Genomic DNA, 22822 nt, shown 5'->3' on the forward strand with positions numbered 1-22822 from the left:
AGGGAATCAGCCACTGAGAGACTTGTGGAGGTAGCAATAGAATAAGAATGAGAGAAAAATTCAAAATTATATCTTTTTTGTATTAAATGTTTGTTCCAATCAAATTTGACATAAGGGACAACCTCCATACATTGCTAGTTTCACAGCTGTTTTAAAACACTCAGACTGCAGAATAGCTGCCTTGCTCTTACTTGAACCCAAGTAATCACAGTACTCCTGATGTTGTCAATTCATTCTCAATAATAAGTCATTAAATGTGGAATTCATAGCTGATTTCATGATATTGTGATTTCTTTTGGGTGCTACTTGTGATTTTCACTTTTGCTGGATTAGTCAAGTCTTGATTAATTATTCAAATTCTGATGATATTGATTCTCGATAATAAAAATAATCTCATGAGTGTTGACAATTATTCTTTTAAATATCATTAGCATTTTGGCATAGATTTTGATCTGTTATTTTGGTGCTACCAGGAAAATCAGTGATCCAACGAACTGACTGCTGGAAATATTAATGCTTGTGTGGACATTCCTATTGAATAGCTAAGCTTTATGGAATATAAAAGGAATAAAACATAAGAAACTAGAAGCTAAACAAGTTCCTGCTATATATAACATGCTGTATGGTCATTTCAAAATTAAGTAAAAATGAAGATTGTTAACACTGCCTCAGCTAATGTATGCTGGGTTTCACAGCTCTACAGAGCAGGGACACAAGCTTTTACTTTCTTCCAAATGTAATCACAAGAGGGATAGCATTTCAGTGTTTAATAAAAATCCATTTTAAAATAATAAAGTGGTCAAAGTTTTTAAGTTGACACAGAATTCATAGCTAAGAATTATTTATAAGCTATAAGACAGTATCTCTCTTTCTCTTTTCCTCCTGATATCTGTCTTTCTCACCTGGTATGGCTGCCTTTGAGACCGTGAGCAGTTAGGAATTGAGTATATTAATTATTCTACTTCTAAAAATCCCAGCAAAAGAGGCCACAGCTTGCTGAGATATTTCCGTGCTCCCAGTTTAAAAGTCAGACAGTAATGGCAGTGTCAAAGCACAACAGAGATGCTACCTACAGAGTACTTCCATCAGCATGGCAGGGCAGCAAAAACTGACAACCACTGCTAAAAGAGGCACTCAAATACCTCCCTGACCCTGATCACTTGTCCTTAACCACAGGGGAAGTTTCTGCCACTGTATGGTGAATTGGAAGAGGAGGACTGATGCAGGTTGAAACTAAGCTGAGTTTGCTTTGCTGATTTAATTTTAACCTGAGTTATTTTTTGATCCAATTTATTGTAGGACTTCATGAACATTTGTGCTGGCATGAAGAAGGGGACAGCTGAGGATTAAGAATAAATAGCGAAGGGAGAAGCAGACTTCTCCCCCGCTCCCCAGCCCCCTTTTAGCAACAGTGCTGATTTAAAATGCTCATGAAACTATGGTGCTCTTCTCTGCCCTTCTGTAGTCTGTCTCAGTATGCGTGAAGAGACATCTTGGACATCTCCTTGTTGTTCTCAGTTGTTCTCAGTCTGGACCTATCCAGACTGCTGATATTAATTCTAAATATTAGTTTGGTGTATGAAAGAGTAATGTTTTTTGAAACGTGTGTTAATTAAACCCATGGTGGGGGAGAGCAGATAATAGCAATGTTGGATATATGCTGTTTCTTCTGTATTTTGCATTTTATCTGTGATAACATGTCCCAGTAGGAAAAGATGTGGTATGTGAGGGGTATCTGCCAATTACCTACATTTTATCTTCTCAGAATATGACGTTGAATTTCAACCCACTCATTTCAGGAAATTCACTCTTAATGATAGCAACATGATTTAAGTCACCGGATCCAGAACTTCGAAGTTTGCTTCAAAGCCAACGAAATTGTGATCAGTCTTGACTTCGGGAGGCTTTTGGTCAGGTCTTTTGAGGATAATAGCCAGCAATAACTAGATTGTCAAATCTTTTTAATTTTTTTTTTTAATAATTTTCTGGTGACCTTGGAAAAGCCCAGCAGAATTCACTGAATGGAGCAATTCTCAGCTGACCTATGGTGGATACCCTAGGAAGAACTTAAAGCAAGGCATCATTGTGTTCTCACTGCTTGGCCTATAGAGACTTAATTTTACCTGTGATCTTTTGCACTTGATCGCTTTTTTTTAACAAGATGGATAATTTCTCTTGGCATGGGGGGGGTATCTCTGTTTAAGAGGAGCCAAGATAATGAGAGAGTTGCCTTTTAGGGTGGCTGAGCCACATTCTTTTCAGTGTAGAAGAATTTGGCTGAGCATTAAATATGTCTTTGTTTAACAGGTTATGGCAAGAGAACACAAGGGCTTTTGACACTGAAGAGTGCCTTAGTCTCAAATGTAGTGAGACAACAGAATTCTACTAATTTAAGGTGCAGTTTCTTGCTTCCTGTACTTGTGTCCAAAAAATATTGTTAAAATTCCTTTAAGGACCATTACTTGAAGACTTAGAGGCATTTTTCTTTCCCCATTTTCCACTTATAGTGACAATTCATACTTGGTTATGCTTGATCATAAGATTCCAAACTTTAAAAATGAACAATTTTGGTAATCATCTTTCTTTTCCCAGACCCCTATTTCAGTCTAACAAGCTAGAGGGCTCCAAAGGAAATGCTTATATTCTGAAATCTTTTAAGCTGTTTTTGAAATATAGTAAAATACTAGAACCTCATCTGTAGAAATTCTACTAAAATTAATCACTTTCACTGCCTCCAGTGTACAATTTACTTGATTATGGGTTACTCTGGCTTTAACAAATCTTGGAACATTGCTTGTTAGAAGTTATAACTTTTTCAGGAAATTGAAGATAAGATGGAAATCATAATGATGGGTTTATATAATCTGTAACCATTAGAGTTTTAAAATTCTACTTGTCCTTGACCACTTCAGCATTCATTGAATTTAGTCATATTTAGTCATATGATTTAGTCATCACAGGCATTAATTTTCTGCAGGAGATGATGTATGCTAAAGCTCTGTGTCTGCATATATGAAGACCTACCAGGTTTTCATCATAGTAATTTTAATAATATCTAATTCTTTTGTAGTGGTTTTAGGTAGAACTCAAATCCCTTATAAAAGATGTTCTCTTTGGCTGTGTCACACGGCTGTGCAGAAGTAACCATGAAGCCACGCCAGCCTGCAAGCTTTGGAGAAGCAGGCCAGCTGGTACGCTTGAGAGAAAGTTCCTTAAGTGAACACTTCTGAGCTCGTTTTCCTGCCACGTGGATGCGTCTTAGCGCTCCTGTGCCTTGCCTGGCTTCCCCCACCCATTCCACCTGCCCTTCTGACAGATCCCTGCAGCCAGCGCTGGGCAGACACGGTGGCCCGAAGCCTCTTCTAGGAGGGTTGAAGTGTGCCCATAAAACAAAGGCAGATGAGATATATTTACTAAGAGCTAGCTGAATTTAGGCTACCTGCAAAGGAACTGTAAATGTGAAGTGGAGAGCTGCCAAAGTTCCTGAGAACATTTAAATCAGCAAGATATAGATATAGCACTGAACAGTTTTGAAGCCATCATTTAAAGAAAAATCATGATCTGTATGGGATATATTTTCCACTCTAATTTATGCAGTTGTATATAGAAAGTCTGATTTTCCTCACTCATCACCTTTGTGCGCTGTATCTTCATTAGCCACAGTGAGGTTGTAATAAACAATAAGTGATAATAGAGTGTATATTCTCTGCTGAACTGCGTGCACTTTGCAGCATGAGTGAGCTCGTCTTCACAGAGATCAGCTCCAGCTTCCCCTTTCTTCATTTGCTTTGATTCATCTTTCTTGCCAAATAAATTTGGAGGCAGATTTTTCCAGCTGCTCCTGAAAGAGTGGGGAAGTATGTTATTAAAGTGATGTGAAGCATTATGTCCTCCACACATCACAGCCAGCCTGTTCCTAAGCAGCAACTGTGCACAACTCCCACATTTTGATCTGTATCATTCCTGAGACATGTTACCCAGCACATACTGCAGTAGCTCCTCTGTACACACTTGATGCTTTCTGTGCATGTCCCTGTAAGGAAAAAAGGATTTATGAGAAAATTTTGTTTTTGTTAACATGTGATATGATTTACTACTCTGCTGATGATATTATTTCACGCTCCGTAGTTGAACATGCACGGGGTGTCTTTGACACAGGGTAAGAAAATGAGTGTTATTGTCCAAAGTGTGAGACAAGACTGTGGTAACACCAGTAAAAAGACAGGTCAGCACAACCTTTGTGTGTATGGTAAGCAGTGATATTGCAATATTACAGTCACAGAACTGTTTAGGTTGGAAGGCACCTCTTGAGATCATCTGCTTCCACCCCAATTATTCTTCATACGATAATATGTACAATAATATGTAATGGTTAAGGAAATAGTTGTCCTTTGAAATCTCCCTAATATTCTGTGTATTTATAATGTATGTGAAGAGAGTATTATTCAAATATTTTCCCCAAATAATAGGAAAGTTCCTTTATTAAATATATATTTCTCCTGAAATGCCACTGGGGCATGATTTCTAACACATTCCTCCTTTCCAAAGAGAAAGTGAGGCAAAATATATACTTAAAATCTTCTATTTAAATTAATGGTAGCAATGCACATGTGCCAAGTATGGACTTTTTGCCACATCTGTCTTTAATCAGTGATATTAATGTATTAAAATTCAGCATGTATACTGAGATTGTGTCAGTACCTGGATCTAGCGAAGACTGTAAGCACTCACCTTTGAAGTACATAGAACCGCTTGCATACTTCAAATTAACTGTGTGCTGACGTATCTTACTAAATCTGTGCCTCAGACTACAAATTAACTCGTGTCTCCCCCACAGAGGTGTTGCCTTAACCACAAGTCATAGTTGACCGCTCAGTTTAATAACAGTGCGTGAAGTGTGGACTGCAGTCCGAATCCCAGGGGGTTCCCCTGGTGTCCAGGCACTGAGAAATATCACTCTAGGCCAGTGGTTGCCAGCTGGTGATGCATATCGACATCAGAGGTGAATCAAGGAGGTCTGCCAGGCTTGCTCAGTTGGCCCCTTTGCCAAACACAGCGCTGCCAGGAGCTGTTAACACCCCGAGGAGGTGGCAGCGGGGATGGTAGCACTGCTAGTATGGGAGGCACTTCAGACCCTTCTCGTGTCTTGTGCCCCTTCCTCCTCATACTACAGCACCTCTGTACCTCTGGCTGCAGCCGTAGCGCCGTGCCTCTACGGAGGCTCAGTGCTGCTGCAGGTCTGAGGAAGGAGGTGGACGTGGACTCCAAAATGAGGCACTGGATGAGAGCAGGAGGAAGTGACAGCAGTGAACCACTGCACTCGGCATGCACCTGCATTTCTGATATGCCTAACTGCCTACAACATTTCTGAAAATTGGTTTTTGGCCACTAGAACCTGTGTAGCTAAAGATAGCTATCTTGCAATAGCTAAAAGTAGATACCAGCAGTAGGCAGTCCAGCCTCCCTAAATAAGGTCCCTCGCCTTCACGTATAGCCCTTGCAGGAAGGTAGAACCATTCAAAACACCCAGAGGGAATCACCCAGAGCTAGTCAAAAGAAAAATGTAGGCAGAGGGATGTGCCTGGAAGTTGCATCCTGCCTTTACATACTTCCACCTAATGATTAGATCTGTTTTTATTCCTAATCAAAAATATATGGATAGGGCTGTCTTTATTTTTCAGTAAGAGCCATGTAATTGATATAAGGGAAGTAAGGTTTGGAGAGAGAAGTAATTTCTTTCATGAGCCTAATTCAAAATGTTAGAAAGACACAAACTTACTTCTTTTTTTTGTTGTTGTTACTGTTGTTTTTTTCTTCTTTTTAATCTGAGTTCTGTTTTCTGATAATAATTAGACAGTTCATCTGCAGAGACAAAGTTTGTTTCTGTACTTATCTACTCATTCAGATTATATTTGCTATGGACTCTTTCTATTAAATGGTTCACTGGCAGCCATGATGCAGTTGCCCAGAAAAACTGTGGCCACCTATTTTGTTGACTGGGACTTGATTTCTCTCAGTTTAGGAGTCATAAAAAGTTATGAAGTTTCATATTTTCAGGTGATTGCATACACAGCTACCCACTTTTTTTTATTCAGTTATCTGCTTTATTTGCATTTTGCATTCAGAATTGAGCTGTCCAGTTTTGAAAATGTTTTGTCTTTTTCTTAAATTGTCTTTCTTCCAAGATTCTTCCCAGGTTACCTACTATCAACTTCTGCTGTTTAGCTGCAAAAGTCTATGATTGCCTCTTGGTGTGTAACGCTTCACTGTTCTGCAGTGATCTTTTCTTCCTTCTCTTCTACCTTCCCGTTGGCTATGACCACTGGTGTCAGCTTCACATTGGACCACATTTTGTGAGTCAGTCCCTGCCTAGCAGTGTTAAGTATCATTAACAGCACAAAGTTGTCCTAACACCTGACTGATAACTCCAGTCAAATAATGTATAAAAACATTAACGAAAAAAGGTTCATCAAATAAAAACTCCTCAAGGAACCCCAAACCTGGGCAGCAAACAAATGTAATTCATTACATGCATCTATATTGATTAATATGCACTAATTTGCTTTGTAATTTTTATATTTAGGCTTCTCGTGTATAGCAGAGTTTTGCTCCATACAGGTCACTGCAAGAATCAGAGATGTAGTGAAGCAGTGTGCAAGCATAGAGGAGGGTGTTGAACTGTCATATGTACAGTTGTAATAAACCAATTCTTTTATTTTACTTGAGCACTCTGTATGAAGAAATGAAGTGATTCTCTCTGATGACAGTTAGAAGAGACGTGCCTATGATTAGCAGCAGGTCTCCAGAAACTTCTAGGGAAATACAGCAGTAAATTATTTGCAAGACTGACATGAAAATATAAGTGTAATATAAATGGGAAAAGTATGGGAAGACATATAATGTCAGTGGCATTGTTGTTTGATTATGCCTGGGGTCTGTTCAGCAGAGGGGCAGGAGATATCCACTGTGAGGTGGGCAAACATTTAACCGCTGAAGTAGATGCTGCAATGGCAGACAGCACTGTAAGTTTTAATTTCCAGGAAGGTGGTTCAGCAATCAAGGGACTGGGACGTGCCTGGTTGGGAGATCCATGCTGGGAAACGGCGAGATCTGGACTGTGCCCTGCTCAGACTCCCATTTGCGGTACATACCCTTTCAGTTTTCCACAAGTGCAGATCAAATTATGACCTTGCAGGAGGTACAATTTACACAGTTAAATTTACAATTTACAAGTTAAATTTACACACAGGCAAAGCACCTCTTAATATCTGTTATTTTCCAAATGTCAATAATATTTGCTCCAGCAGGGTACTGATGTCAAGTCACTGCCATGCACGGGCACTTGTTGAGCTCTAAAAGGAGCTGGTGCAGATTCACTTAGTTGTCTCTCCTCTCCTTCCAAATCAATTTAACTTTTTCAAGTATCTGAAAACAGAGTCAATTTGCCCCTTCCCAACACCTCCAAATTAATTTGGCGTATATCGTAACCTACACTAAAACGATCAGAGTTATTTGGCATCTTTTGATTGTCAGATTCATAAGTATTGTGTTTATGAAAACTAGGGGAGTCATGACAGGTTTCTCAATGCTTGAATGAAAGCTCACATTTCCCTTATTGACTTGCTCAGTTCATAGTGACTGTGGGTCAGGATCTGGGGAATGATCCATCTTCTGTTAGACTTCACAAAAAACTTATTTGATTTCATACAGTTTCTCCATTTTCCATCACTTCCCTTGTCTCCTTTCAAGCTCTAAATTTGACTCCTGGAAACAGAATAACACTTCACTGATGTGAATTGGAGCAGGATATGAAAGAAAAGCCAGAATTTGTTCATTATAGACTTTATAGTGCAAGCCCTTCCATTTATTATTTTTATTGCTGTATCTCCTGCCATGTGGAACAAACTCTTTGCTGATTCTCTAAAATCTTTCTCAAGCTTTGAGATTCTATTTGTTTTGTAAGCAAAGTTATAGTCTTCAGATTTTATTGTTTGTTTGTTTGTTTTTTTTTTTTAATTAAAACAGTTTTGGGTTTTGACTTCTTGGCATTTATGTTTTGTCATCCAGTTGTCTTTTTTCTCATCCTTCTCAATCCTTGCCTCCCATTTTTTTTTTCAAATTTCCAAAGGACATAAAAATTGAATAAGGAGAAAATATAATTTCAATGTCTCTGTGGCCCTGAATATTTTTTTGCATGAAAACATTTTGAAATAAGGATCAAATAATATTAGTGTTTATAAAATGATTTTTTAACATTAAAAATATAAGAAAATTAACTGGTATTAATTTCAGTCTTTTCCAAAAAGCAGATTTAGAGATTTCTTTTCTCTTTTTTATTCCAAACCCACTATGGCTTTATTGTCATAAGGCTTGTGTTGCTCTTCTGCTTTTTTAAATCTTTCTTTCACTTTGACAAAGATTTTGCCTGCATTTTTCTGCTCTTTATGAAACATGAATTGCTTTATCGTTCTCAGAAGAAAAGTAAAGAAAATAATGAATTGAGACTAAGTGTTAGCTATTCCCCCTGGAGCCTGTCAGGAGTACAAAAATAGATTACAGCGTGCTGAATAAAAGATCACTGAAGTCTGTTCCCTTAATATTCCAAGCTTAAGCTGCTCCTTCTGCAAGCATTTGTTTTGCTGATGGAATATCTAAAAGGCTGTCAGGGCGCATAGAGGATTAAAATTTAAGCAGAGACAGGACTACCTAGAAACAGTCATTCCAAGATTGCAAGTAGTTTTGAGGGCTAAGAGGAAGCTGTGAGTGAAATGCTTGGGGGCACTCTTTGGATTCTCACTAAAACTCTGAATTACCCTTGAATTACCTTCATTAGACAGCTTATGTTTATAGCAGGAGAGCTAAAGCTATGGCTGTGTCTTTGAAAAAGGAAAAGAAAAAAAGAAGAAAGAAAAGGAAAGCAAATGATGCACCTTGTGGTGCCTCAAGGGACGGTTTTGCAATCATGCTGAGCCTAATTGACGAACATGTTGTGCTTGCGCTAAGTCCTCAAAGATTTCTTAGCACGTCAGCAAATATGCTACTATTCGCAGTTCAGTTTGATATTATTTGGTTTGTGTCAATGCTGTGGAACTGTGGTAAAATAACGTGTGATTTGATTCCAGCCAGCTCACCCATAAAAATCATCAATCAGCCCATGCTATTATTCATAGAGGGGCACCTGTGTGGCCGGGCTGGATTAGATGAACAGTAGCGTCAGGTTCAAACTACAAGGAGAACAATTTAATGGAGACAGATTTAAAACATGGAGCTTTGTCATTATGGGGAAAGAAAGAAGCAACGAGAACTGCTGTGATTTCAGCTTCTTCAATAACTCTTGTTTACGAATGAGAAGAAATAGAAGAATCCAGCCTAAGGTAACAGTGGTTGGCATTTGTTTTTATTGTTTGATGTACGAATGTTTGTATTAGGTTATGACATACCTGTTGTGAGGAATGGAAAATAACTATTAGGAAACAGAAAAAAGACAGTTTGATCAGTTGTACCATCTACCATCAATTCCATATGATATTTTTATTGGATTAATCATTATTTAAATTTGTTTGGACAAGGGGACTTAAGATGACAATTTTTAATGAAAACATTATTAATGCTGCGAAGTTAAGAACTATTTACATTTTTAAGTTACAGGAGTGTCTTATGGGTTTCTGCATAAATGGTGAGCAAATGATTCATTTGTAGAATCCCAGAGTTCCTAGGGTTCTGCAAAAGATTTCAGATTGATCTTTTGGTTTATGTGAGAGGCTTTGTGGTTTATTAAAAATATATGTATATTGTAGACAGCCAGTCTATTTTTTATTTTAGAGAAAAAAAAGATGCTCTGTAGAAATCCCAGTGAGTTGTATTAATCTGAAATCAAAAGTTCGACCTTTTTAAAAATGCGTGTTTCTAAGTTTAAACCTAACATTTGATCATTTTGTTTAAACTGACCTTCTACAGGAAAATCAATATGTGAGGGGTCATTCACTGATGTGCTACTAATTTTATACTAGTATAACCCCTCTGAATTAATGAAGTTGTGAAATGATGCCCCTGGTTTTCCTCTCCAAATGGCACTATTTAGGAAGTCATCTGAATGTATCGGTGAATGTCTGATGTCAGTAGTATTTGGGAAGGCATTTAGTAAGTGCAATTACAAACTATACAAGGACTGAGAGGCCTTGATTCTTCTGGACCAGCCTCTCCAGCCTCTACTTCCATTCATCACAGGGGTGACACAGATGTATCCGAAGTTTGACCTGCAGATTGGTAGAAACAGCTGGAGCTCTTTCTTGAAAGGAAGATCTTGCAAGGCTTTCAGGTCTTTATAGGAAAGTTAAAAATTCTTTTCCGTCATGATAATGATCTTATTTGCCTATCATCTTTTTTTTTGCCTATGACTTTTCAACATATCTAGAGCTACGTTTCATCTGTGCACCCCACTCAATTTAAATCAGCTTGTTCTGGTCCGTGTCCAATTCCTGCTTCTCATGTGATTCCTCTTCAGTTTGTGAGTCCAGGAATAACCATATTTTCTGTTATTGGAGTAGTCCTAAGAACAGATTGATGCTTTAGAAAAACCTGTTTGAGCACTGATTTCTAGGCTATGTCCTTTGTTTGCCCAGTCTGTTTCCTAGAAATGATAATGTTGCTAGGGTCCTGGCAGCTTCGTACAGTCAAACAGCTGTTTGAAAAATCCCCATGTACCCAAATTCTATTTGAATTCAGTCACGGACCCTTGCTCAGATTTTAGGAATATCTCCCAAGGTTATGATAATTATGTCCTTAGCTACACAATGACTTAATTTCCTCCTGTGTAAAACTGTATTCATGATTCTTATTTAGCTTTTGAGTCCTTTTAGAGCTGAACAACATTATTAATGCGTTTTTCTTGTTTGCTAGGAGAAAAAGCAGATCCTAACCATGATAGGAATTGTTAATAAACTTTAAAGAGCCAACTTCCTAGCAAATAATTTAAATGTGAGAAACCTGACTTTGTCATATCCCAAGCTTTTGCACTCTTCTGTGGAAGACACATTCTAAAGAAGTCAGAAACTGTATGATTGGCTTTTCCATTTCCAGCAGACTTGGACTAATTGGTTCATCTGGTGGGATCTTTGCTCAAGTAAATGTATGCAAAACTTTAAATCACCCATTCCCTTTGCACTGATTTTGCAACAGTCTTATTGACATAGTTCATATGCTTTATTTACTGCAAATAGAACAGGATTGATTTAAGAAGTTTTCTGGCAACTCCACGCACGTTATTCTTTAGGGACTTATGGTATTCACCTTCCCTGCTTCAGCCTGCAGTAGCAGCTTTCTTCATGGCACTGGTCATGTATGTATGCCACAGCACAGGGCTGGACAAAAAGGGTTTGGTTCATTGTTCCTCTGTATCTCTTGTCCTCACTCAAATCAGGAGGGCTGAAGTGCAGGATGAGCACAGTAAAGGGTATAAAGAGTAGAATTAATATAATCTAATTTTAGGGATGTAAAAATTCAGGATAGCTAGTCTACATTATCTACATGGGGTCCTTCTCAAGTCAAGCCAATAAAAAGACAGGAGCACTTCCAGAGGGAAATTTGTTTACCTTGAACATTTAGGCTAAGATAGAATGAATCCTCTTCCCACTCCAGAATGCCCGTTGCTTTGCAAGGGAAGTTCTTTAATTTCCTTTACCTTTAATACTACTCTGCTTCACAGAGATGTTGCCGAACTTAATAAATTTGTAGTTAAGGTCTTGTCTACGTGATGATCACAGCCAGTGATCACATCCACAAGGAATTTATCTACCATTGCACTTAGCTCCTTTAATTAAATCTCTTTCAGAAATGGGTATTTTTTTAATAATGAGTTACAAATATTTCCTTCAAACTTAATAAAACTGCTTTGTAATTTATGGCTGAAACATTTTATGCACTGCTTCTTACTTCATGACTGAAACTTAGTAGTAAACCTGGCATATTTCTCTTGCTTTGGGAGTATTGTTGAGAAATGTAGGAGAAAACTTTATATAGTTTCTTGTGTTGTCAAAAATTAATTGGTCCTCTTCAGGTATGAGAAAAGAATCATCCTAAATATTGTTTTTATTCCTGCATGGTAGTGCCGCAAATTTGAATATGCTTACAAGAATGTAATAAAATAAAATGAGGAGAATAGAAAGCATTACACAGAACAGAAATGAATCAAAGAAAATAGAGGACATTCTTCTTAATGGGGGACAGTTGAATGCATGGCCAGATCTGTCCTTCATTCCTTTTTATGTAGGCTATCTTCGGAATGTTATAGTTTCTCAACAGGAGTCAAAACCTGAGATGGAAGGGTATGGCCCAGAGGGTTGTGGAGCTACGTAAATCTATATTATAAATCTTCTAATTAAAAGAATGGCTGCGCTACAACAAACCAGAGGGAATTCAGTGTGCAGCTTTCTGTCACATACCCCACCTCATATACTTAGCACAGCTGGTTGAAAGAACACTGAGTGCTATTAGCAAGTGCCAGTAGTGATTGTGGCACTTCCTCATCTATGTAGTACATAAACATGATATCAACAGTGGACTGCACTAATAATTTCCAGTATCACAAATCTATATATTCACAGTTAGAATATATGCCACACACTACATTAGTTAAATCTTTCCTTATGAACCTTGGTGAAAATTGCTCAGAAATGCTTGATATACCTGTGGGATGCAAGAGTTGGAGTGTAACTAGCTGTATGTGCTCGCACATGCCTGTTTGTCTGTAGGAGTGATTTAACTTAAATATACTTGATGCATGTTTGTGCTCTTTAATTTGTATTCCAGAACATGGCATCTCCATGCATTCCCAGGGCTGAACCTGCCCTGCTGGCATGACAGTCTGTGTGGTTATTTGGCTAGAGAATGAGAAGTTTCTCTTGTATGTGAGGTGTAATAATGGGGAGAATTTGTTGACTAGAGAGTTGCCAAGCTTGGGAGAATGGAAAAGTGGGAGTGATGGAAATGAGAGTGATGTGCCTTTTAGGATGGTGCACCTCAGCAATTATATTAGGCAAGGGCATTGCTTGGACTGCCATGAATGCAAAAGAATAGCTGTTTGTCCTTTGATCATACTGTGAAAAGCAGTGCTCATTCCAGGAGCATCAATAAAAGTGGCAGCCTTCTAGAATAGCTTCTGTGGGTAAGCATGTATTTCTTCTTTGAAAACCCTGGTTTCTGAGTGAAAGTAGAACTATTCTGGGTTGTTGACAGATTTAAGACCAGCGGGGAACATGCCATTCCTTGGCTGTATGAAGGAGGAGATCATATTGCATTTTTGGTTTTAGATATTCCCGTAAGATGGTGGGGGGATAGGGATGCCTTCATCAGTGCTCCAACACATGCACAACACCCAGAAGAGGAAAAGGAAAGAAGGATGGCAGCTAAGCTCTGTCTCACTATCCACACCAAAATGAGAGCCTCATTATCTCACAGGGCAGAGCAGCTCTGCAGTGATGCCAAGAACCACAGACCAAGGTGCCACAGTTTGGTCTTCAGTAAATGAAACATAATGTCCAATGAGAAATCAACCCTTGAGGTATTAATTTATTTTCATTTTCCAGGCTGGCAGTCTTGGTGAATAGATTTTACTCACTGTATAACAAGGTCGCAGTGACAAATTTTGAAAAAATACAAGTTCAAGTGTTTTTTGGTTTCACAAGCACATGAGCCTAGTGAGAAAGAACAGACTGAGACAGCAAGGAGAACAGCCAATCCTGTTATATTTGCCTTTCTTATTACTGACTTGCCATGATAAATATGGAAAATTATATTTGGATAGAAGGAGGCTGAGAAAGGGAACAGATGGCCACCAAAAGAATACTAGAGCAGCTAATAGTCACTGGCATATTTCCGGGATAAAAATTTAAATTTGAAGCCAAGCAGGAGGGTTATCCATTTTTTTCTGATCAGGGTACTTGTATGAAACTGATCCTGCCATGCTCTGACTAGATGAAGGTTGGCTTCCTGAAATGCATTCGCCGAATGGAATAAACAACCTCTATCCTGCAATTAACGGCTCTTTCAATTATGCTGACAGAAATAGTTGACAAGGTGGGGAAAATGTTTATGTTCCTACTCTATTTTGAGTGAGTGAGACTGCATTTGCTATGGCTTTTTAATGTATTGCATGATTTAACACCTACATTGCATTCTCTCTATGTATTCTACAGGCTTTTATTCAGTTTTGATAGAGGACAGAGAGAAGAAAGTGTGCGTTTAAATGAGGAGACAATGGAGTGTATATTTTATATAGTTGTATATTTAATAATTTCTAAAATTTTAATGCATTTCTGATTTCTATGGTCAACTGGGTACTGAAAAAAATAAGCTGACATTTTGGGAATTATGAAACTGTGTCACAATTTCTGATTTCGCAGAATGCTGTATGTTCAGTACCTAAAGCTCCTTATGACTGAAGACTAGGTAGTGAATGAGGACGTTGTTCTGTTTCTTGAGTGATAACTGGAATTAGCAAGGTAATACATGATTTGAAGGGCTGGAATAGCAGGAGATGATAGTTTGGGATTGAAGTGCAATATTGGAGCTGTAGGATGGGCCGAGTCCTATAGGAGTAGGACAGCCAGGAGTGAAATGGAGTGGAATAGTAACAGTTGCTGCAGTGTTTCTTTAGAGTGCATCTGCCAGAATTAAACCAGTCACAACAGCTCAGCTGTAGGTTCCATACCAGATGTACAGGATTTTGCTAGAGCAGCAGCTGATGGGTCATCTGGATCAAGACCATCAAATAAGTTACTGTGCGGACTAACTGGTCAAGCCACCTGCTCCTCATTCACCACCAGTAGGACTGTTGTAGGCACAGATCAGCTCTTCCACGGATAAAAGATTATGCTATTTACCTATTTGGGGGAATGTTATGAGGGTTGATCGGTTATTTATTTTAAGGTGTTTTGAATAAATTGCCCAAAGAGCACTGAAGAACTATAAACCCTTTATAAGTAGGTTTTGAGAAAGAGAGACAAAGAGAGTCACAAGTTTCCGTGACTAAAAAGAGGCATGGCTGTGGGCTGATGGACTGATTTTGCTTTTGCAGTGTAAAAGAAGAAATGTCCATCTCAAAATCTTGTTAATCTTTCTCCAGTGAGCGGAAATGGTTCCAAATTCTGGCAGCACATCTTGGAGCTCACTCACCTGCTTCCTTAGTTCTTGCTGAGTTTTAAAGGTGTTTTGTGAATTGTTAATGCTCTATTGCTAAATACAATGTATTTTGAAATTTGTATTTAGTAATATAGACATCACTGCATAGCCTTTTAAAAGTACTGCTAAGAAATAAAATGCCATTTTGGAGTGAAGAGTCTGCAGTCTGTACAGGTATGTGAAATCCACTGTTTCTTTGGTTTTCAGTGATAGCTGTTTCTCTTTAAAATCCTGGCTTTATATTGACTTGTAGTTAGAAAAGCACAAAGTGATTAAGAAACTGTCTCTAAATGGAATGTAAGGTTTTCATCAGCTCCAGAAACTGAAAAATAAGGCTGGCTGGGAGCAAAGTATAGATGAGGTGTGAGAAAAAGTATAACATGCACTAAAATTAATAGTCTTATTAAGACCTGGGTTCATATATCTAGTAGACTTATGAATGTGGATCCCAGACTCATCTTTAGACCAAATGTGATTCTCCATTGAAATGCAGGATACATAATTTGCATGTGAAGTGTTTGTCTGTAAAAATACTCTGACACTGGGTTTTCCATAGATCATCTACATAAATTCACACTGGAGGATAGTGACCACAAGGACATTGGGTGCACTGGGCAAAGTATATCATGCTCTAGGACATTCATATGTAGGATGCAGTAATCCAGTGGTTCTCTTCCGGGGGAATTTGTTGTGGTGATTCTGCAGATGTTTTGGATTTACAACGCATAATCCCTTACCCCTGGCCAGCTGATCTCTAGTTCCAAAGATGGGAATCACTGACTCTGTCCTGCAAAGACAGGTCTTAGTACCTTTCCCTTTCCTAATATTCTCCTCTGCTCCACAGATATCCATGAGCTTTCCTCTCAAACTGTACCCAATTAGCATAATAAGACTAAACCCAGAGCTGCTGTTCTCAGCTTGTTCTGAATCTGAAGTTTACCCTTTAAGCTTGCAGAAAGACTTCTTTATTTGTGGGGTTTTTCTTCTCTGGCTTTTCAAATGAAAAGAAAGAGAAAATACCTGCCATGGACACTAACAGCACAGTTGTCCAAAGGGCAGTTTCTAGCTGGTCTGCCCAGCTTTAGTGGTGTCTTCATGGTTGACAGTGAGACAGTTGAACCTGCATGTCAGAGGGCAGCATTTCCTTCATGTGATCAGGTAGATTTGTACATAGAGTTTTCCCTCCATATTTAGTTTGGAAGTGTCTTCTACAGGTCTCTAATCTAACCTCATCTCCAAGGATGGAGATCCCACAGCCTCTCTGAGCACCTATTCCATACTTCAGAGCAGGATGTGTCAGAGCCATTGCACATGTATCTTCAGCTTGATCTGCACCTTTGTAGCAATGCCGATGTGCCCTGGATTTATTGGGGTCACTGTGTGTGCATGGATCAGTTTGGCCACAAGCGTCCCTCACCCACTACAGCTCCTATATATATGCAGTGTATTGGCACAGATGCTGCAGTCTCATCTGAGCTGTCCCTTCTTCTTCCAGGCTCAGACAGAGGCCCTTTCAGCATGGTTAGGCTGCATCATGGCAGATGTTTTATGGCCCTAGCCAGTACAAAACACATTAAGCATACTCCTCCAGTATGCAGACATATTTTCACGTGGACTAACTGAAGTCCATGACAAAGGCCTTTAAAAAGTGATCCCCTGGCACTGATACTGGCAATGGATAGGCTAAAAGTAATTTTAAAGAGCAATGACTTTATCATCAGCAGGTGCTCTGCCCATTTAAGAATGTGTGACAGGTACAGGTCATGGAAGCCCCGGATGCAAAATAGATAAAGAAGAATACCATGCTGCTTTAAGTATTTTTAATCTACAGCTCACATCCATAAGATAATTTTGGATGCAAATTTGTTATTTTGAAACTCTAAATTAAAGTTCCCAGCTCATGCCTCCAAGTTCCTCTGCTTCTAGAGAAAATATTGCTGTTCTACCACTTCAGAACTCCTGTAGTGGAATTGCTGTGCCTAACTGGTTAAAGATAATTTTTTTGACTATGAGTAGAACGGCATTGTGTCTCAGAGGACAAGGGAGCACACTTGACCAAACCTAGTGGGGTTCACTCCAGCCTATAGAGCAGAGCTCCAAGCTGCTGTAGCCACAGAGTTTTCAGGATCTAAATTATTGTAAAGATTTCTGCAACTCACTACAGTCTGTTATTGGACAGAAATGTACAGTGCTACTTATCAGGTCCATTTTTATAAAAAAACTGCTGAAAGCACTAGTAGAATCTTAAAACATGATGACTGCTTAGCACTTTCCCCATGTTTCTTTTTTTGTATTTGTTGCTAATATTTTCTGTCCATTGGAACCAATGGATTTTTTTCTATATCTCAGTAAATTTAAACAGTGACTTGTGTTTTTATAAAATCTGTACCACAAGCTGGATCAGTTTAATGCTGTATTAACAATGGATGGGCTCACAATCTACCTTGTGAGGCAGTTTAAAGCTGTCCTTCCAAGCAGACTGACTATCTGCTTTTGAGCACATATTTATGGATGGCGAAGGCCCCCCCTTCCCCTCCGCTGACCACATGGGCATATCAAGCATGCTGAGAGGCATAATAGGCAAAGCAAGCTGTCTCTGCACCTGCCCACAAAACAGCTGTTCGACTGGGAGAGGAACTGCTAGAGCGTAGAACGTTTTCAGCAGCTTTTCTGGTCCTCTCTCATACACTGTGTTGGCACAGGCATTGCCAGAAAGGAAAGAAACACAGAAACCGTACAGAGATTTCAGGATTTTTTCCAGAATAATTTTTATTAAAGCATCATTTCATGTTTGCAGTCTTCCCATGTGGATGCGTTTTCTCAGTCTCAACTGACTGTTCAAGAGAGAGATCATCTGGGATCTAACAGAGTCTTCCATCAGGTACGTGGCTCTTCAGCTGACTTTAAAAATATCTGAATGCTTGTTTTCTAAGAGACCCCTTATAATAAATAAATCTGAGCAGAGGGAAGACCTTTATTCCCTGCACTCTTCCATTTCCCCTGTAGCTGTATAACTGTCCCAAGTGCCTGCGAGTATTTTGGTTTTGCTAGCTGTTCATTAGCATTTGAGGCATTTCTTCTGCCTAGCCACTTTTGTTTCTTGAAGCTTTCACGAAAAGTCCACTGGAATCTCAGTTCTAAGGTTTTAAAGAATTTTCCATAGTATTGGAAAAGAAAACTTACTCATTCAAGTTGGTTGGATTGAGAGCTTTGTTTCTTTGCTTTTTGAAAAAAAAAATCAAACCTTTCTTTTGTTGTCAAAAGCTTGACAAATATATTTCTATCCTTCCCCAATGACAAAAATTTCACAGGCTTATATGGGTTGTAGCCTTAACTCTCTGGACCTTGTTCTGCATTTGATAATGCATAGTTGATCTATTTCAGATCTATTTCAAATCTTTTTTTTTATTATTTACCAAAGAAATAGTCTACCTCAAAAATTGTTTTTGCTGATGAGAGTGTGATCTCTCTCCCTTTAGATATCCAAGAATATTAGAGGTCCTAACATTCATAAAACCGCATCCTTAAATGACTGACTTTAAAGAATGAGCAGTATAAAAATGTTTTGCAGATAACAAATGGGAGAAGTCTGAAGGAAGGACTAATAATCCTAGAATTTTCAAATGAGTATAAGCATTTATTTTTCAGTAAAGTTTGCACAGAGCTTGCCTTTTCCTCACTAACAAGGAGTGCCACAAAAGGGCCAAGTCAAAGTGAACTCCATGGGAAATGAGGGGGAAGGAAATACTGAGAAACCAGTGCCGGGAAGACCCTCCCGCTGTCTCCACCCTGGTGTTTGGCAGCAGCCCAGTCCCAATTTTTCTTCTACCACTGGGAATAGCTAATGATGTTGCCTGCCATTTACTCTTCATCTCTGCGTATTACCCTACATATGCTTTATTTTCCCACTCAAAGGAGTCCTGCTGCCTGGAACGGCTGGTCAGTTTCCAAGCCCAACCACCTTTTCCAGCTGAAGCAGTCAGTGCTCTGATGCTGGATGGAGATGCTTTTGTGGGGAAACTTTCATGCCCTAAAATGTGCCAGGCTGCCCGATTGCCTGGACAACCTCCTCCTGCGCATTAGTACAACTGGGAGCTGCCGGAGAGTATCTGCTCTTTTCCCCTTTGCCATTAGGTGTCAGAAGAGAACCATACACATTTTCCAAGGTTTTAAATTCCTCTGTTTTTCGAAGGTGTTACACAGAACTGCTTGCTAGGTCCTTATGTAATATTTACTTATGCTTTCTATTTAGAAAGCCAGTCGCGGTGTTCTTTCCCTCCCACATCTGGAAGGTCAAGCAAAGCATGGTTTGGTTGCAGACACTGCAAAACCTCCCCCCCTTGAAAGCAGCCTGCCTCAGATAACAAATAAGAGCTTGCAGAATGTCCTCCCCTCTCTTCAGGTGAGTTATAAAGCTCTTAGACGTCTTGTGTTTGACTGGTTAATCAGCTTCTCTCTAAGTACTGCTAAGAGAGTGTCAGTGGCAAAGTGTCACAAGTGTGTTTGTGTGTGGGAAGAGATAAATAATTTAGTAACAGCATTTGCATCAGTTTCTGTTTTCAGCCATAGTTAAAGAGAAAAAAAATGAAGAACTATAAACACTTAAATAGATAAATTGCTTACCAGCATGGTTGTGTGTATCTCCAGATATTTAAATGGACACCCAACATCACAGGAAGTTCTCTAATTCATCTTCATTTTTGGCATTCCTTCTTTCTTATTTTTTCACAAATCCTATGTCCATCCCCTGTCTGAACTCTTCTTCCTTTGCTGCTTCTCTCCCCAACAAATCAGGGACCTGCACTACTCACCACCACTATTCTGATCACTCCTTTTTTCACCTTGCCTCTGCTTCAATGAGTCTCTTTATTGAGAGACTTGACAGGTTCTATAGGGCTCCAGTATGAAGTCTTTTCAGATCTCTTGCACTGGAAGTCCCCACATAATGCATTTTGTTTGGGAAGTCAAGAGTCTTCTCAAATACTTTGACTTGGAAATTGGCAGCTTGCTACTACTACAAATTATTTAATTTGGTTAGGGGTTTATGTATCACTGGGTGAAGCTACAAGATGCAAAATACCATGAATGATGAAGTGGAATGGGTTAGTCTCAAAAATAATTTAAATTTGCTTTAAAGCTTAATTCTGTGGCCTTCATAAGTCAAACCTGCACTCGACTCTAACAAATGCCAATGATTAAGCTTTGCATCTGAAAATGAATCATCCCTTCATTTTATTTTCCACGAAAAGGTTGGAACCAAGTGTTTTACAGAGGGTGTTTTTTTTATTCTTTAAATGGAGTTTTTAGACTTCTATAAGAAGCTGTGTAAACACCAATAAGAAAGCCTTTTGTTTGGCTTAGAAATGCCAGGGGACAATAAACATTTAAATCTAGAAAGCATGATTATATGCTGTCTGTTTTGGAGACCCTCTTTGTTTACCCTTCCTTAGAAATAACACAGCATTGCTGAATTGAGTGTGTATTGGAATGGGCAGAGTGCAGTTCTCAAGCTGGGGCTCAGCAGGATAGCGGTAGAACAGGCCTGTACTTGAGCTGTTGAAGTGGTACCACTCACACCTGGTTGCCCTGCTTTTGTAGCAATTAATACTGCAAAAAAAAGTAGCCAGATTAGATGAAAATATGGGAAGATGATTTTATTTTAAAACAAACCCATTTTCACTTGCACTAACACATTCTTAACTCAAAACTCACAAGCGCCAAGGTGCATGTATCCAAGTGGCACCAGCCATGACTTCTTGTAAGGACATAGTGGATTTAATATTGCCCACTTAGTCCATATTACATCACCTGGGTTCCTCTTATCTTGCCAACCATGTGCTGTTTTTTTAATATAGTTTTTGTACCCTTCTGACACTGAGAGAGACTGATCTTTTGTGTCTCCATCCTGTCCCACTTCCATGAATCATCAGGACTTTCTCAAAGGACAAGGAATTATAAATAAATTAAGGAATAATTTAGGTTGGAATGGACCTCTGGAAGACATCTAGCCCATCCTCCCACTACAAGCAGTGCAAACTTGGAGCAGGTTGCTCAGGGCCTTGTTGAGCTGGGTTCCAAATATCTCAAAGGATGGAGAGTCCACAGCTTCTCAGGGCAACCTGTTGCAATAACCAACCACTCTCATGGTAAAAATGTTTCTCCTAATATCTAATCAGCATTTCCTGTGTTGCAACTTGTATCCATTAGACACATACCCATCTTGTCCTAGGACCATGCACCTTTGAGAAGAGTCTGGCTTTGCTTTCTCTATACCATCCTGTCAGGTAACTAGACAGCAGTAAGGTCACTCCTGAAGCTTCCTCTTCTGCAGGCTGAACAAATGTAATTCCTGCAGCCTCTTCTTGTACATCATGTGCTCCAGGCTCCTGACCATCCCCTAACCTCTCCCCTGAATTCGGTCCAGTTGGTCACTGTCTTTCTCGTACTGGGAAACCCCAGACTAGACACAGTACTCCCAGCGTGGCCTCACAAATGCTGAATAGGGGGGGAGATCACTTCTCCCACCCTGCTGGCTATCTTGCTAATACAGCCCAAGATGTGTTTGGCCTTCTATGCTACAAGGGCACGCTGCTACCTCATGTTCAGGTTATTGTCAGGCCCTTCCTTGCAAAGCTGCATCCTTTCAGTTGTCCCCCAGCCTTTCCTCTTACATGGGTATGTTCTGTTCCAGCTGCAGAACTTAACATTTGTCTTTGTTCAACTTTAGAAGATACTCATAGCCCATTTTTGCAGCCTGCTGAAGTCCCTTTGGATAGCATCCCTGCTACGGTCTGCAGATTTGAGAGGGTGAACTCATGCATTGTCCAGGTCATTAATAAAGACCCTAAACTGCACTGGCCTTAGAGTTGATCCCTGAGGGATGCTGCCAGTAAGCAGCTGCAGTCCTTGGAACCTGACCATCCAGCCAATTTTCCACTCACATTATTATCCATTTATCCAGTTTGTATCTCACTCTTTGGCTTACTGTGGTGGATGCTGTCACAGGTCTTGCTGAATTCAAAGTATACAACATCCACTGCTTTTCTCTCATTGGCCAAGCCAATCATAGAATCATAGAATCATAGAATTATTAAGGTTGGAAAAGACCTCTAAGATCATCCGTCCAACCATCAACCCAACACCACCATGCCCACTAAACCCATGTTCCTAAGCGCGTCATCTACACATCTTTTAAATACTTCCAGGGATGGTGACTCAACCACTGCCCTGGGCAGCCTGTTCCAATGTTTGACCACTCTTTCAGTAAAGAAATTTTTCCTAATGTCCAATCTAAACCTCCTTTGATGCAACTTGAGGCCATTTCCTCTTGTCCTCTCGCTAGTTACTTGGAAGAAGAGACCAACACCCACCTCGCTACAACCTCCTTCTAGGTAGTTGTAGAGCGCGATAAGGTCTCCCCTCAGCCTCCTCTTCTCCAGACTAAACAGTTCCACTTCCCTCAGCCGCTCCTCATAAGACTTGTGCTCCAGACCCTTCACCAGCTTCGTTGCCCTTCTCTGGACACGCTCCAGCACCTCCATGTCCTTCTTGTAGTGAGGGGCCCAAAACTGAACACAGTATTCAAGGTGCGGCCTCACCAGTGCCGAGTACAGGGGCACGATCACCTCTCTACTCCTGCTGGCCA

General features: G+C 39.6%; 1 protein-coding gene across 1 annotated transcript in view; it reads left to right on the forward strand.

Annotated features, from left to right (window-relative positions):
- Positions 1 to 13795: 13795 nt before the first annotated feature.
- DYRK4 (dual specificity tyrosine phosphorylation regulated kinase 4) overlaps positions 13796 to 22822 on the forward strand; it is a 33724-nt gene continuing 24697 nt past the window's right edge. Inside the window, exons 1-3 of the mRNA XM_075162887.1 lie at positions 13796 to 14073; positions 17975 to 18058; positions 19430 to 19579. Of these exons, the coding sequence (XP_075018988.1) occupies positions 14050 to 14073; positions 17975 to 18058; positions 19430 to 19579 (258 nt within the window). The 5' untranslated portion in view covers positions 13796 to 14049. The remainder of the gene's footprint in view (positions 14074 to 17974; positions 18059 to 19429; positions 19580 to 22822) is intronic.

The sequence above is a fragment of the Calonectris borealis genome, chromosome 1 (assembly GCF_964195595.1).
Source record: "Calonectris borealis chromosome 1, bCalBor7.hap1.2, whole genome shotgun sequence".
NCBI lineage: Eukaryota > Metazoa > Chordata > Aves > Procellariiformes > Procellariidae > Calonectris > Calonectris borealis.